General features: G+C 30.1%; 1 protein-coding gene across 1 annotated transcript; it reads left to right on the forward strand.

Annotated features, from left to right (window-relative positions):
• The first annotated feature begins 1,001 nt into the window (after positions 1–1,001).
• On the forward strand, positions 1,002–8,413 carry LOC117934022 (DNA replication complex GINS protein PSF2). The gene is made up of 8 exons (XM_034855618.1): positions 1,002–1,145; positions 1,434–1,508; positions 1,613–1,727; positions 6,364–6,463; positions 6,544–6,574; positions 6,644–6,736; positions 7,239–7,391; positions 7,946–8,413. Exons 1-8 carry the CDS (start codon positions 1,098–1,100, stop codon positions 7,961–7,963), a joined length of 633 nt encoding a protein of 210 aa, XP_034711509.1. The 5' UTR covers positions 1,002–1,097; the 3' UTR covers positions 7,964–8,413.
• The last annotated feature ends 9,084 nt before the right edge of the window (positions 8,414–17,497 follow it).

Here is a 17,497-nt window from a genome sequence, read left to right on the forward strand (position 1 = left end):
TTTAAAATACTTTCTCATTTTTCTCAATTTTTTTTAAAATAAATATGAATGAATTTTCATAATTCCAAAATAATGGAATTTATTAGATTAATTCATGTTAAAATAAATTGGGTTTGGGTGGGGCCCAACATCCTTGATATTTTCTTTGAAAATGACTTGAGTGAAGGGCATGATTGTCATTGATGATTTCTTGCTTTGTTTTGTGACAAATGCGTTGTATTTTGTATTCTTTATTTGTGCACTAACCCCGTTTCATGATAGCGCATTATTACTTACTGCTAAGATTCGATCTCACTCCCATTTTGCTTATTCTCATGCATAATTCGTTTTATTATTTGATTATTTTATTTGTATTCATTGATTTTCTTATTAATTGTCACATACTTCACTTTTATTAGTAAAGACCGTACGTATATGGGTTTAGAGGGGTATTATGGTTTACCACTGTATCTTCCTAATAGGTAACCTAACCCTGGACCTATACTTAGTTTTTTACAAATCTGTTTTTCCTTTAGGAGTCACACTTAGAATTCTTCTTTCTTATTTTGTTTTTCCCTTTAAAAATAAAATAAAAATAAGTGGTGACTTCAAGTTTTTTTTTAAATAAAAAAATAATATTTTTCACCAAATAAAAAAGCGAGTCACGCCATCGACTAGGAACGCATAGAGCAAAATATGGGGTCCACACCACTATATAAAGAAATATGAATATTATTAATATGAATGAAATATTAATATAAATAAAATATTAGAAATCATACATTATTCTAAAATATGATAAAAATTTTTGTTGATTTATTAGAGTATAAATTATTATAAATAAAAATATTTTTATATTTGAATATTTTTTATTAATTCTTTGTGCGACTTTTGGCAAAAAAGTAAAATTAAAATATATATTTTGTGACGTTGGCCTTTGCATAGGAAGAAACTAGTCCTACTATTTGAATCCGCTAATGGTATTCATAGATACGACGCCGTTTCACGAGTTGGGACTCTGAACAACATTTTTCCCGCCATTATAGAGAGTAGGGTTGTCATCCCAATCTCACGAAGAACACACTCACAAAACCCTAGATCAGTTCAAATTCTCAGGAATGGCCGGTCAATCTGATCCTCACATATCCCTCTTTTCTGCCCAGGAGGTCTGTTTCTCTCTCTTTCTCTACCTTTACTAGTATCTACTTTATTTTGGATTTTGGTCCATTTCTGTAAAATTATGAATTGGAAGATGAGAAATTTGATTTGTATGCGTACAAGCTGACCCATTTATGTATTTATTTATTTCTATTTATTTGGATTTTTTAGTACATATTTCGGCCATTTTCTGTAAATATATTGTCTGATTTCTATTCATTTGGATTTTTCTAGTTCATAATTTGGTTAATTTTCTTTGGATTTATGTCTTGGGATGTTGTTATTCGATTTATCAGGTGGAATTTCTTGGCGAAGATGAAATGGTGGAGATTGTTCCCAATATGAGAATGGATCCCCTGAATTTGATCTGTGTATGAATTTGTTCTGTCACTCCAATCTCCGTACGCATGCCTCAGTGGGAAATTGTGTTTAATCAGATGATTTTGATATGTTTTTCTGTTTTGTTCATTAACAGGGGGATTTTGGGCCTTTCAGGCCACAAATAGCTACTCAAGTTCCGTTGTGGCTTGCAGTGGCTTTGAAGAAACGAGGGAAATGCACCATTCGGCCCCCTGAATGGATGTCAGTTGGTGAGTACTAGTAAAGGAAATGTACTAATTCCAAATTGCTTCACAAAATTGGCTTCTCCTATGAACTCAGTGGCATGCACTGTAATTCATTTTGCAAAATAAGGGGGCTTTTATTCTATGTGTATGGTTGAAGAAGCTGAAACGTAGTGTTATTTGTTAGTTGGAATTGTGAATATTGATATTTTGGTGACAGTTATCTACATTTATTTTAGTTTAGTTTGTTGCTCTTGTTCTTTTATGACTTCTAAGACTAATAGTAGAGTTGTGTTGGGTATTTGAGTGGGACAGTTACTTTAAGTATTTGAGAAAGAAAGCACAATTTTAGATGATAAGAAAACCAAAAAAAAAATTCAGGCTTACCACCCTCTATACAATTAGATATAGTTTTTTTCTTTTTTCTTTTTTCAGTTGAAGATTAGGGTGTGAAGCTCAAATTGATTGTACACTTGGTTGTATGTATTAGTGATAGAAGCAAGAAGAAGTATAAGGCAACAATAAACCTAGGCAATGAATATTATTTATTTTAATGTTGGTAGATAACGGAAATTAGAAAGTTGTTTAATTCTCTCTTGAATATGAAGGATCTTGTTTTGTTTTCAGTTTTTGGTGGGTCTTGCTTATTGGGCTTTTTGGATTTTCATAATTTGTGAGCACATCTTTATCGAACTATAATTTTTATGTTAACTTGGCTTCTAAAGTAGTATAGATGTTTGTTTATGTATATGCATACAGTTCTATGATACATACTTCTAGGCTTCTTTCTTTTGAGTATGATAGAATATTTTATGAACTTGTGTGTGAATCAGTTGCTGTCATAACTAGACAAATATCGCACTTCTGAATAAAAAGGTAAAGAAAGAAACAAAGAACAATTGTAGTTAAAATTCAATCAAGAACATATTATACGCATTATTCCAAATTGACTTAAATGATCTAAGGTGGCTGAAATTAGCAACATTCAGGGTATTTGGTTCAATATTAAATAGAATTGTGTAAATTAGATGTTTTGAGTTTCTTCAAATTTTTTATTGTTCCTCCACAAGATTGATTGCATGCTTTGATGAAGGGTATTAGGTAATAGTTTTGCTGAAATGATAGACAAATGTATTTGCATATGCACTGCAGAATCTAGATATTACATGGTGGCTTCTGGGCCTTGTCTTTGTTGCTAGAGCTGGGCCTATTTGAGACAAATATCAACTCCTGGCTTTCTAAGGGTGGTATGGCTGGTTCAGTTGATATGGGAGGGGGACAAGGAACAACATTTTTCGCAGAACAAGTTTTACCCATTGCTTATTTTGTGCTGCATTTTCAGTTACCTGCCATTGATTCTCTAAGTGTGCAACCCAGTGATTTGGACCCTGCAACCTATTTCTACTTAGAGCTTTTTTATTAGTTTTTTATTTGCTGTTATGCTGTCTTTATGCAAGCTGTGCAAACAGCATCACCTATTGAATGCTCATGATGAATCATTGAATAGCTCTGGTCCCTGGGCTCCCTTGTATTGGAATGCATATCCTGATATCATGTACTGTCACCAACTGCCATGTCCCTACCATACACTTTCTCTCAGATCTCCAACTCACTTCCAAAGTTTAGGCATCTTGTTATTTCGCCACTCTGTATTGCATGCCTTTTCCAGATATATCTTACAATCAGCACCATGAAAAAGAGTGAATGGGTATTCCTTAGTTCTTCCAGAGTCTTCAAGGCTTCTCAGGTAGCCCCTAACAATAAAATGGGATCAAACATTATGAAAGATAAAGTAAAGAAGAAATGAAAATGGAAAAAGTTGAAGATGATGAAGTTATCTCCTTACTACAACCTCATTAATTTATATGAATTGTTCCTTCTAAGGATGAGTCTTTTATATTTCCTTGTAACCATATCAGTTGGCAAGTCTTAGTCTTGGGATGAAGTGACATTTCTGTATGAGACTCATTGTCCAGTTGACACACTAGATGTTCATCTGGAAATACTAAGTTACACTATGCTCTGCTCCACCTTACCCAGCTAGTCTGCTCCAGCAGCATTGCAAGGTCAACACTGTACTTTCCCCTGGGTGTGCCTCCTTTTCTGAAAATACATGTCAAAAAAGTACAAGGGATAGAGCATGGTGAAAGAGAGCAGAGGTCAAAACAACCTTGTATTTTGGCAAGATGAATAGCTTATTCTATTCCTTAAGGAATACAGGCCTTCATAAACTGAGGTAGTGAAATAATTTATAACATTTTTTTTATCAGAAACAAACATTTTATTACCACAAAATAAGCAATTATAATTAAGGATGAGAAATCCTCTCCCCATAAGACAACCACTGCATGTAAAGACTTTATCATATTCCTTCTTAAAATGAGGAATGGGAATCTTAAAAAGCACCATAGTTTCTAAAAGCTGATATTAATAGCCAATAGGGCTTCATAAAGAAGCTTATAATCAAGTACTGTTTAGAAGCTCAGAACTTAGGTTTTGAAAACTTATTTTGGCTATTCTATTCAAGAGTTGGAGGTAGAGGAGAGGTGAGGTACTCTGTACTGTAGAGTGTAGAATATCATAAACAGTATCATTCATTGGCTCCTCAGAGGTATATTTAATTGATCAAGCTTTTTAGAACCATACTGGCTCCTAAGAGGTACATTTAATTGATCTGCTAGTGGTGAGATATAGCTGGAAACTCTGCCCTTGATCTAGATGGGTTCAACTGGAAAGTAGGGAAGGGGATCGAGGAACAGTATACAAATGTTCCACAACATAGAGTAAAGGGGGCATCAAAAAATGTAACACATACAAATGTTTTGACCAGTTCTCTTCTCTATTGAGAGTCCTCATTATTGTGGTGGTTTTGTCAAAGAACATGTGTTGGCTGGGTTGACTAACCTGCATGCTGCATTACTTAGGATGATGATGTGCCATTTTGAGTGTCTTCCTTCATAGCCAAATCTGATGACACGAAAGTTGTTAAAGGCACGCTTTAGGCCCAAGGCTCAACCACTCTCTAGTTATGGTACCTTGTTGCACAAGCACGCCTCACTTACCTTATTTTTTCTTTTTTAATATTTTTATTCTTAATGTTTCTAACTATATATTGAAATTTATATAATTTCATTATTTTTTTGTTGAATGCTTCCTTTAAATGTTTAGAATCTTGAACTTTTTGTTTCTTAGATTGGATTTTAGATCATATTTTATAAAATCGATATGCATCATAGGTTGTGTTTCACTTCACTTAGAAGCATGCCTTTTGTTGTGTCTTGTGCCCAAGCCTTAGGATAGTTTTATGCCTTAGGTGTGCCTTGCAACTTTTAAAACTACGAATGACACTCTTTATCATATTCTACTTAGTAAAAAGCCTGCTAGTGCTCGGTCATTGAAGTCACTCTAGTCCTCCTTATCCATCTAATAGTTTCTCCTGTTTCCTCTGCTGAAATAAAAGGTAACCTGCCACACCAGGCTACAAGTACAACTGTTCGGCTACTTGACTGGTAACAAAAAGATTCTGTAACAACCAAAACACTCATATTAATGGCAATTTCTCCTTCTCTATTGCCAGATTATCCTCCATTTAGGCTTGATTGCTAAAAAAAGCTTCTTCAAGAACCAGAAGACTTGTATCTATTGCAATATTTCTTCTCCTAGTAGCAATTATCCTCCATGCAGTTGCCCAATGGAAGTGTCCAATTTTATTTTTATCATATTACTTTTCATCTAAACAGAACAATGGGATTTGAGGGCTTTTTTCCATTTTGCCTCTTTAATTCCTACAAACCTAAATACTCCCCAGCTATGGGTAATCATTGTCTTAAAGGTGGCATGGGATTCATATCTTAAAAGTAAAATTCAAAGTTGTGTTTTATGCAGTTCTGAAAGTACCTGCCTGGACATGAGGTGCTTGTTGACAGTTAATAGATTATGACCAGGTATCCCAGAGATTACTGTATGACACTCCAAAACTCCTTTTCTTTGTTTGAAAATTACTAGTTATGATCTTTTATTTCTTATGCAAATCATAAGTTCTTTCATTAACAACATAGCATCATATGAGTATTAAGGCTTTTTTTATATGTATAGGTTGTATTATGCAATTCATGTGTTGGGTTTGCTGTATTTTATTTAAATTTAATAAATGAATTTTAATTTTTTTAACTTAACAACTCAAATTCTTTATGCCCTTATAAGATTCTGACACTTTTTCTAGAACAATGTAGGGTTTAAGAGAGATGGCCTACCTTAATCCATCTCTTATGTTCATTTCTTCCTTGTTTAGCCATTCATTTTCTCCAAATGCTCTAGATTTTTTAAAATGCATGACTAATTTAATTTTCAACTCTTCTACATGAAATGGTATATTGGAGTATATATTTCTTGCTGATAGCTTGTTTGTTACTGTTCTGTTCTTTGCTCAAAATTTTAAAAGTAAAAACTAGATGTTATTTCCAGTTTGCCAATCTTGATATCTATCTGTGCAGTTGTTTGAAGTTTAATTCAGTTAATCATTTGTTGCAACTTTTATTTTTATGTACTTATGTTGAAACCTTCATCTTTCCTATTTCTGATAGGAATTTCGTTAACCTTATAACCACTAAATGTACTCAAGATTGTGAAGGTTTCTTACTATCCTCTGTTTTGTGTTTTCTAGAAAAGTTGACACAGGTTTTGGAAGCAGAGCGAAACTCTCTAAGAGAATTTCAGCCACTTCCATTCCATTATGTTGAAATTGCAAGACTTCTTTCTGACCAGTAAGTACTGAAACATGTTCTTTTATTTTCTCCTTTATCTTCTAATGATGTTGATCTCAAGTTTAATTTTGTTGATGTAGTGCACGTGATGACATTCCTGATGTTTATATGGTGAGTTTGGAAATTCTTTATGCTTTTGGGTTTTTGAGAGGCTTTTCATATATATTTTCTTTTAAATAGGTAAGGTCTCTCATTGAAGACATCAGGAATGTAAGGTTTCATAAAGTTGAGACTGGGTTAGAGACAATCCATGAGCGCACACATGCAGTGAAGGTATTCCATTATCTCCCTTTGCATGAACTTGTTATTGTTGTTTATTATAAAGATGTTACATTAGGCTCATGCATTTTCAAAACTATTTAAAATTCTAATGCTTTGGGGAATGGAACTAGGATGAAAATTCAAGCTACCAAAGTGGAAATTAAACATGTTCCTTCATGAAGGGTAATTTTTGTTGAGTTTTAGATAGGGTGATCTTCCTTGTCAATTGTTATACCTAACAGATAAATTTAACCTTTCACTCTACTTGTTTCCATCCATGAAACCTCTCAGTTTGTCAAAATGGATTTAACAGATAAATTTAACATTTTGGTCAAAGAGTGTCACTCTCATCATTTGTGTTTCTATAAGGCCTCTGATATAGCTTCAGCCAATAATTGAGATGATATTTTGCATAAAATTTCTTATCTGTGGATTGTGGTGTGATCATTATCTCCATCACAAATTTGCTTCAATTTCATTTCTATGCTCTTAACTCTGGAATTTGGTATTGCAGCTTAAAAATTTATCTGCGATGGAAGCAAATATAGTGCGCCCATTTGTTGTGAGAGCCCTGCAGGCATTTTATAAGCACGACAGCCCAGAGATGATACCACAACCAGATACCACGGCTATTAGAAGGCGGCAAGCAGCTGATCGTGGACCAAAAGTAAGTTCTTTTTAACTTAATCTGTTATATTGTATGTTAGAATAAAGAAAAGTAAAGCACAGGAAGAACCAGTTTTTTTGGTGATGGCCAGCACATATTTTCTCAAAAAGTCTTAAGCTTTGTTTGGAAACTATTCTTGAAAACAATTTTCTAACACAGAATATACGTTTGGTAAACTTCTAACAGAAAACAATTTTCTAAGAATTTGTTTTTTCAGTTGTTTTTTGTATATTGTTTTAAGCAACAATTGAAAATGAGGAGAACATTTTAAAAAATTTTGCATTGTGCATAAATGCATGGTACTTTCATTGAGAATAAGCTCAGAAAGCTGTTTTTCATAAGCTCCCAGACAAAGTTTTCCTGGAAAAATTTGAAAACTGTTTTTGAAAACATTCACAAACAGACCCTTAGCATGACATACTCTTGGTCATCAGCTTCTAAAATTATGGAGCTAACAATAGTGTGGAAAAAGAGTTTGCACCAAAGTTTTTGGATAAAGAGATTGCCTCCATTGCACCAAAGTTATCTTCATTTCACAAATTTTCTGTTTACAGCGGGATCGACGATACTAATATATGGACAAAGCTCTCAGAAAGAAATAGATGGTGCTCATTCCCAATGACCTTCCCACCCATAACAGAGTAATTTCAGCATTCTAGGGAGGAGGTACTTGTACTCTCACCATAAACTCTTATCTGCAGAATACTTCTATAGGTTTTACTCACGGTAGATTTGTGAAATAACTATGGCCTTTGAGTTGGTTGTCTTTTTTCTAATGAATTATGAAGATCCAGTGGAGAGATTGAGAAAACATGAAATTTTGTTTTGCATTAACATTTGGGGTCTCACTACAGTATTGAATTGGTATCTACCGAAAAACAGGATTAATCATAACATGTTATGTGTACAATTTGGTCTCATCGCTTTGTACCCCACTTGTGTCCCATTTGTTTGTGCCTTGGTCTTATTATTTTTAATTTTGGTCTCATTTATTCCTATCCCGACTTCATATATTTGTATCATCATTCAACAACTTAAATTCTATCATACACTTTCTACAGTCAAGATTGCAATTTCGGTAGGTACTAGATTGATACTCTAGCTGTCTCCTAATGCTTGGGACAATTAAAACAGCTCCCTGCCACATTCCTATATGATTGATACTCATGCAACCTAAATCCTCATAGGCTAGTTTACTTAGGTTGAGGATGACATTGAATTAATGCAGAGGAATTTGGTTGCTACCAGTTCAGTTCCCCAACATACAGATAGGAAGAATGAATTACATAGAAGTTCTGATGGTCTCTAAAATCTATGACAGGACCATTACACTAGCATCTAATTCTAGTCAGTCTTTGTTTCATCAAGGCATACGGTTATTTTCTCAGAACTTGCTTTTTCAATGCCATTTTGGCCTTTCTGTTTTATTTTTTATTTTTTTGCTATTATGGATTTGAATTCTAAGCATTATTAAGGTGTTCTACGGTGACAAATTAATTGGGTATTTGGTAAATTCATTTACTAACTTAATATGATTTAATAACTTAATTTAAGTCATTAAGTAGATCGAGTATGTTTGGTAAAATACCTTAATAGTGTAACTTCACACTAAAAATAACTTTAAGTATTAAGTCAAAATAGTTAATTTATTTTCAATTTCAAATCTTTTTTACGGGAAAGTATATTTTACCACCATTCACATTGACCATTTATTTTTATAATATATATCTTGTGGTTATTTTATGTATCAACAATATCTTACATATGAATTTTTAACAAATAAATTTACTAATTAAAACTAATACAAATAAATATAACTTAAAACGAACGTGGATAAGTGTTTGTTAAAATTAATAAAGATGAATATGTCACTTTAATAATTTAGAATAAATTTTAAGTGAACATTATCAAATAAAGTAATAAGTTTTAAAAATAACTTAAAAATAATTTAACTTCAAATCAATTTAAACTATTAAATAATAATAGTTTTATCAAAGGATAAAATATTTTGATAGTTGCAAATTATATTAGTAGATGAAAGTCATTTTCTCAAGAATGACACTCCCAAAATTAAGTTAATTTTAATTAAAAGTTGTCTATCATGAAAGCCCCATCCTAGCTTACATGTATAACTATTTTATATTTACTTGAAACCTTATAATGTCTTTCAATTTCATGTTTCTCAATCATCAAATTGAGTGATTAGGAAATTATGGCTCTATTTAGGAAGTGTTTTTGAAAACTATTTTTTGAAAATTATTTTTTGATGTTTTATAAAATAAAAATCTACTTGAAACTTGAAATATTTTTGACCTAGTAAATATTTTTTTAAAACAACTTTTATATATATAGTGTTTTAGTTTTAATCATTTTTCGTATTTATATAATTATTTTTTAAAATAAGTGAAAAAATTAAAAAATATTATTTGAAAACACTCTATTTTCTATTTTAAAAATAAGTAACTGGTTTCTAATTTTTTGTTGTTAGAAATGTTTTTTTTTTCAAAAAATTATTTTAAAAAATTGGTTACTAAACATGACCTATGAAAATCTATTCAAACATTGGATTTGAAAAATGATAGGAAATAAAGAAAAAAAACAAAACAAACCAACAAGTCCAAATAATAGAACGTTTAGTTTATAAGTGTTGTAATAGTATATTTCAATAATTTCAACACCATTTTTACTTACCTATATGCCCAAAGCATATACCTCATAAAATCATAAATAATAATTTCAAGGTTTTTAATTCGATATATATTTATTATAGTGACAGCCCATATGCCAACAAAAAGCACTTATTCACTTGGACAAATATTCCAGGCCAACTACTCCAAGATCCTTAACGCTTGTTTGATAACTGTTTTTAAAAATAGTTTTTTGTTTTTCAGAACAAAAAAAATGTAGAAAGCATGTTTGGTAATAAAAAATTGTTTCTTATCTTCTATTCTTAAAAATTGAAATCATGGTATTTTTAAATAACATATTTTAGTTGTTTTATGTTATTTTCGCTTCTTTTTTGAGAACTATTTTAAGAAATAATTATACAAACATGTTTGATAATAAAAAATTATTTTTTATTTTTTATTCTCAAAAACAGAAAACATGGTATTTTTAAAAAAAAAAAAAAAATTTAGTTGTTTCCACTTATTTTCTGATAACTATTTTAAGAAATAATTATAAAAATATGTAGAATAATTAAAAATAAAAATTATTTTTAAACATATTTAAAAATATTAAAAACATGTTAAAACATTTTAGGTTTTTAAATAAACTTTTATCCTACAAAAATCAGGGAACAACTTTTAAAAACTATTATTAAAAACTCTTTTTTAGAATAATTTTTTAAAACAGTTATCAAATAGGACCTTAGTGTACACATCATGTATTACATGGTTTTATATATTATGACTTAGCTAGGAATCAACAACATAAAAGTTTTTCGTATTATCAAAACAATCATCTTAGTCCCATTGGCATTGCGCTTTATCCACAAAATTGAAAGAAAGAAAATGTTCGGACAAGTTTCAATGATGTGGAAGTAGCCGTGGGAGCAAGCCAAGCATGGAAGCTCTATGACACTCTTCAATTGGCAATGATCATCCAAAAACTTGAGCTTATTGAAGGTGATGGAGGTGTTGGAACTATTCTTGAACTTACATTTGTATAGGGACAAGGTATTACTTTAAATTCTAACTTTTTATTTTATTAATATAGTTGAATTTGACTTGAATTCTAAATTGAGGTCTGAGTTAATATTTTTCAACCAAGAGTTTATTTGATTTGGAAAGAAAAAAAAATTCAAAATGCTATTAATGAAGCTAGGGTTGGGTTTAGATCATATTACAATTACTCAAAATATAAGGTAAGAAATTATACCTTGTTCTCATGATTCACAATAACCAAACATAATAATAACCCTATGAATTTGTATTTAAATTATGCAATAAGTGTTGTGGGGTCCTTGCATCTATTTAGCATGTTGCCCATCTCAGTCTTAGATGGTGAAATACTATCTAAACACCATTTATTGCCATCTGGCAAACATTAATTACTAAAAACACCGAATGTTGTACTGTTATGACAAGGCCATTCATGAGCACAAAAGCCCAAAAGCCATTATTTGACAAGTCAATTATTAGCCTTAAAAGCAACTAAGACACATGAGAAAATGTTGCAACTTGGTTAAGATAAATAGTCATCAAACATCAAAACCTAGGTATGACGCAAGTTCTCAAAACAATTCTTGTCCACCTCTTCTTTAAACTAACTTGAGCTTCGAAGGGCATTCCCAACAAAAACCATCTAAACACTTCTTATTGTAGGTACTCTTGTCATTCACTTAGAGAAAGTTAGTTGGAAAAGACGTTGGCTATGCACAAACAATTGCTTTAAATGATTTTTGTTTTCATTTTATCATTAAAACATTTTTTTTATTAAAAAAAATCACATACTACTTCATTTATTGGAAGAGCACATAAGAAAATCTCACCAATTGAAGAAGTGTACCAAAAGGGTATTAAAGAGAATTTTTATTTTTATATTTTGATATTATATTGAAATCCATGGAGTCTCTTCAGATGGGTCAACTAGGTTGAATCCTCTAACTCAAGTAGGTTAAATTCCATTTTTTTGCTAAATGGATTTTAATATTATTTGGTTAATTAATCAATTCCAAGAATTGTTTTATATTATTAAAGACTTTCATTTCATATATATTATTTTATTTCAATTGTATCACGAATGCCAAAACATATTGGTGCCAAAGAGAAATTCACTTCCATCCATGATGAGAAGTACATAAAAGAAGTTGAGGCAATTGAAGGAGGATTCCTAAACTTAGGATTTAATCAATTACAAGTTTACTTTGAGATTATAGAGAAGGTGAAGATTCATGCATCATCAAATCATCAAATCCAAAATCGAGTACAATGCCAATGAAGAAGCTATTTCTATTGCTTCAACCATACCTTCCTTACAATTAGAGGTCATTGTTGTAGTTGCCAAAGATAATCTTTTAAAAATGAAAAATGAAAGTGCAAACTAAATCTCAAGCTCACGAGCCTTTCCTTAGAATGAAATGCCTAGAATTCGACTCTTGTTTACAAATAAATGCGATTTTCATTGAAGGTTTGAAATTTTAATATTTGTCTCATTCAACCAAACACTGTCTTAGCTCAAGTCATTTTAATTCACCTAATAATATAAGGTTTTGGATCAAAGAAACACCTTAACATTATGTCATAGCCTTGATTTTTGGGAGATATAGATTCAAATTTTACCATTGTTTAAATCCCCATTTAAAGCTCATATAGAATTTTATTCCATTTTTTTTATATATTGGTAATTTGTTACCTAACAAAATAAGTTTTTAGATCAATCGGTGGTACAAAGAAAAGTTACATGAGTTCAAATATTAACTAAATATATGGTCTTGCTTGATAATATTTTTTTAAAAAAAATTAAAAATAATTTTTAAGAACGGTTCTTAAAAAAAGTCCTTAATTATTTTTAAGAACAAAATTTTATTTAGGAACTCAAATTGAAAAAACCATTTTCCTAACTTATTTTTCTATTAAACTATCATACACTTGTGTACAATGTAAAAGTTCTCAAAGTACTTTAATTAAAAGCATCTTCAATTTGTTTTAAAAAATAAAATGTTTTCAAAAATAATTCTCAAAAAATTACTTTCAATACAAAAAAATATGTAAAAAAATGGTTAAAGAAAAGCTACCCAATAATACTTTTTTATAGGTGGTATTAATTCATTATTATTATTTTGTATATGCATAATTTCAAACAAAATGATATGATGAAGGTGTATTCAGAGTGTCATTTGACCGCTTAAAAAAGGTCATATCTTGCTTTGATGTAGAATTCATGTGTAACAAAAGAAGTCATGTATATGTATGAAACAAAAAAAAAAAATGATAAATTTACATAGAGCAAGCCAAGCATGGAAGCTCTATGACACTCTTCAATTGGCAATGATCATTCAAAAAGATCTCTATCATATGGTTGAGATAATTGAGCTCATTGAAGGTGATGGAGGTGTTGGAACTGTTCTTGCACTTACATTTGTAGAGGGTCAAGGTATTACCTTAAATTCTAACTTTTTATTTTATTAATATAGTTGAATTTGACTTGAATTCTATATTGAGGTCGAGTTAATATTTTAAAGAAAAAAAAATGCAAAATGCTATTAATGAAGCTAGGGTTGGGCTTAGATCATATTAGAATTACTCAAAATATAAGGTAAGAAATTATACCTTGACCTAATGATTCACAATAACCATACATAATAATAACCCTATGAATTTGTATATAAATTATGCAATAATTGTTGTGGGGTCCTTGCATCTATTTAGCAATTAGCATGGACCCTTACCCATCTCAGTCTTAGATGGAGAAGTACTATCTAAACACCATTTATTGCTATCCGGCAAACATTAATTACTAAAAACACCGAATGTTGTACTGTTATGACAAGGCCATTCATGAGCACGAAAGCCCAAAAGCCATTATTTGACAAGTCAATTATTAGCCTTAAAAGCAATTAAGACACATGAGAAAATGTTGTAGCTTGGTTAAGATAAATAGTCATCAAACATCAAAATCTAGGTATGACACAAGTTCCCAAAACAATTCTTGTCCATCTCTTCTTTAAACTAACTTGAGCTTCGAAGGGGTATTCCCACAAAAACCATCCAAACACTTTTTATTGCAAATACTCTTGTCATTCACTTAGAGAAAGTTAGCTAAAAAAGACATTGGATATGCACAAACAATTGCTTTAAATGATTTTTTTTTTTTTCATTTTTATCATTAAAACATTTTTTTTATTAAAAAAAATCACATACTACTTACTTTATTGGAAGAGTACATAAGAAAATCTCACCAATTGAAGAAGTGTACCAAAAGGGTATTAAAGAGAATTTTTATTTTTATGTTTTGATATTATATTGAAATCCATGAAGTCTTTTCAAATGGGTCAACTAGGTTGAATCCTCTAACTCAAGTAGGTTAAATTCCATTTTTTTACTAAATCGATTTTAATATTATTTGGTTAATTAATCAATTCCAAGAATTGTTTTATATTATTAAAGACTTTCATTTCATATATATTGTTTTATTTCAATTGAATCACGAATGCCAAAACATATTGGTGCCAAAGAGAAATTCACTTCCATCCATGATGAGAAGTACATAAAAGAAGTTGAGGCAATTGAAGGAGGATTCCTAAATTTAGGATTTAATCAGTTACGAGTTTACTTTGAGATTATAGAGAAAGGTGAAGATTCATGCATCATCAAATCGAAAATCGATTACAATGCCAATGAAGAAGCTATTTCTATTGCTTCAACCACACCTTCCTTACAATTAGAAGTCATTGTTGTAGTTGCCAAAGATTATCTTTTAAAAATGAAAAATGAAAGTGCAAACTAAATCTCAAGCTCACGAATCTCTCATAATTGCCTTCATATAGATAATAACAAATGGTTATTATATAAAAAATAATATTTATTCAAGTAAAAAAATAATACTTTACGGTCAATGATTCATAAAAGACAAGAATAAACCAGATAAATATTGGAATGTAACAAAGCTTCATGTCTAAATACCAAGTTCAACTCAAATGAAAGCAATTTATAAGCAAATAAGTGTATAAGTAAATATAGTTGGATGATATTATGAATTAATATCATAATATCAATAAATATTTGAAAATGAAGAACTCATAGAGATGAAAAACTCATGGCAGCAAATTCACATGTCATTTTATATTCAAAAAATAAAAGAAAATAGCATAGGGTTTAGGTTCAATTTCTTTTATTGATTTTTAAATAAAAAATCATGAGTATGTCTTAAATGGCCTAAATAATGGCAATAAATTGTAGCATTGGTCATAATACTAAACATCAATATGGGCATTAGGACCCTTGTCTGGGGTGGTAGCATATTCGAAATGGATAAGAATTATTTCATCATTCCCTAAATACTACCTTCTACCTAACGGTTTCTCCATTGACAATTTGTACAACCACATGAAAAAAAATAAATAATGAAAGGCTACTAAGGAAGTTCCCCGAGTTCCAATAACATATATCACTTCTAAAAAAACAAGTCAACTAACTCTATTCTATAGTTCTTAAAAATTGTTTGTAATTGTTTTTAAGAACAAAATTATGTTCGAGAATTGAAATATGAAATACAATTTGCTCAACTTATTCTTCATAAAATTATTGCATACTTATATATAATACAAAAAATTATAAAATATTTTTAGAAAACTATCTAATGGTAATACTCTTGTTTAGATGTCGAGAAATTGTTGAGCTTACTACTTTGTCTATTATTGCATAAATTGACGTATTTTATTTTATTTTATTTTTTGGTCCAATAAAATGTTTTACATGTGTTTGGGTTACAAACACGTTTAGTTTATTTTTCTAATTTGATAATTAGGATGAGATTAATTTTTAATATTTTATTGATAAAATTATATTAATATTTTTATATTAAAAATTAAATTTAAAAATAAATGTCTGTTAAATATGTTATTTTTTTACACAAAAAAAATCATAATTAATAGAATGAAGCATGAGATTATGACAACTTAATGATTTATTGCATTACTTCTTTATTTCTTTTCCCAATTCAAAGTACAAGATTAAACTTCCAAATTTCACTTAAATCTTAATTGGATTTTCAATTTTTTTTCCCAACATTTTCCAAACCTTTAATTTTTGAGGTGTTAAATCAATTTCCAAATTTTATGTTTCTCCTTTTTCTTGCATTTCATGTGAAAATGATAAATGAATTAAATGATTATTTTATTGTTGGGATTCCAAAGAGAATTTAAAAAATGGTCGCCTCCTCCTGAAGACTAGCCAAAAATAGTATACCTAACAAAATAAGTTTTTAGATCAATTGGTGGAACAAAGAAAAGTTACATGATTTCAAATATTAACTAAATATATGTTCTTGTTTGATAATATTTATATAAAAAATTAAAAATGGTTCCTAAAAACAGTCCTCAATTATTTTAAGAACAAAATTTTATTTAGGAACTCAAATTGAAAAAACCATTTTCCTAACTTATTTTTCTATTAAACTATCATACACTTATGTACAATATAAAAGTTCTCAATGTACTTTAATTAAAAACATCTTAAATTTGTTTTTTTTTTTTTAAATGTTTTCAAAAATAATTCTCAAAAAATTACTTTCTATATATATATATATATGGAAAAAGATGGTTAAAGAAAAGCTACCCAATAATACTTTTTTATAGGTGGTATTAATTTGATCATTATTATTATTTTGTATATGCATAATTTCAAACAAAGTGATATGGTGAAGGTACCCCTTAAAAAAAGTCATATCTTGATATAGAATTCATGTGTGACAAAAGAAGTCATGTGTATGTAAGCCCGCCTAACTAAAATTATTGTATATTAGTTTTGCAATAGTATACAATTCAACATCATATGAATCTAGTCAAATCTACTCTCTAAAATTATGGGCCCCTGCATAGAAAACTAGGGCATATACCTTATAAAATCATACATAATATAAGATGAGTACAATTTTTTGGCATTTTTTTTTAGGCCAACTTGTTAAGAAGGATGGCACGGGGTCATTATTGTCGTCCTTATTTTATCTTATTCTTTGTCTTCTATGTGTCCATCATATGTTATAAACCCTAGGTTGAAGTTTACAACCCAAATTGTTAGCCGCTGTCATCCCCATAGATTTAAAGAAGTGAAAGAAGAAAATGTTTGGACAAGTTTCATATGATGTAGAGGTAGATGTGTCGGCAAGCAATGCATGGAAGCTCTATGGCACTCTTCAATTGGCCATGGTCATGGAGGAAGGTCCCTCTCCTCTCCTTGAAAAATTTGAGCTCATCGAAGGAGATGGAGGAGTTGGGACTGTTATTAAACTGATATTTGCACCTGGAAAAGGTATCACTTTGACTTGTAGTCTTTCTTGGATTTCTTTTTCTTCTTTTATAACATTAAATGATAGATTTTTAGTTGAGAGATATAGAGAGAGAGAGAGAGAAAGAGAGAGAGGGAGAGAGAGAGAGAGGTTCATAA

The sequence above is a fragment of the Vitis riparia genome, chromosome 16, assembly GCF_004353265.1.
Source record: "Vitis riparia cultivar Riparia Gloire de Montpellier isolate 1030 chromosome 16, EGFV_Vit.rip_1.0, whole genome shotgun sequence".
NCBI lineage: Eukaryota > Viridiplantae > Streptophyta > Magnoliopsida > Vitales > Vitaceae > Vitis > Vitis riparia.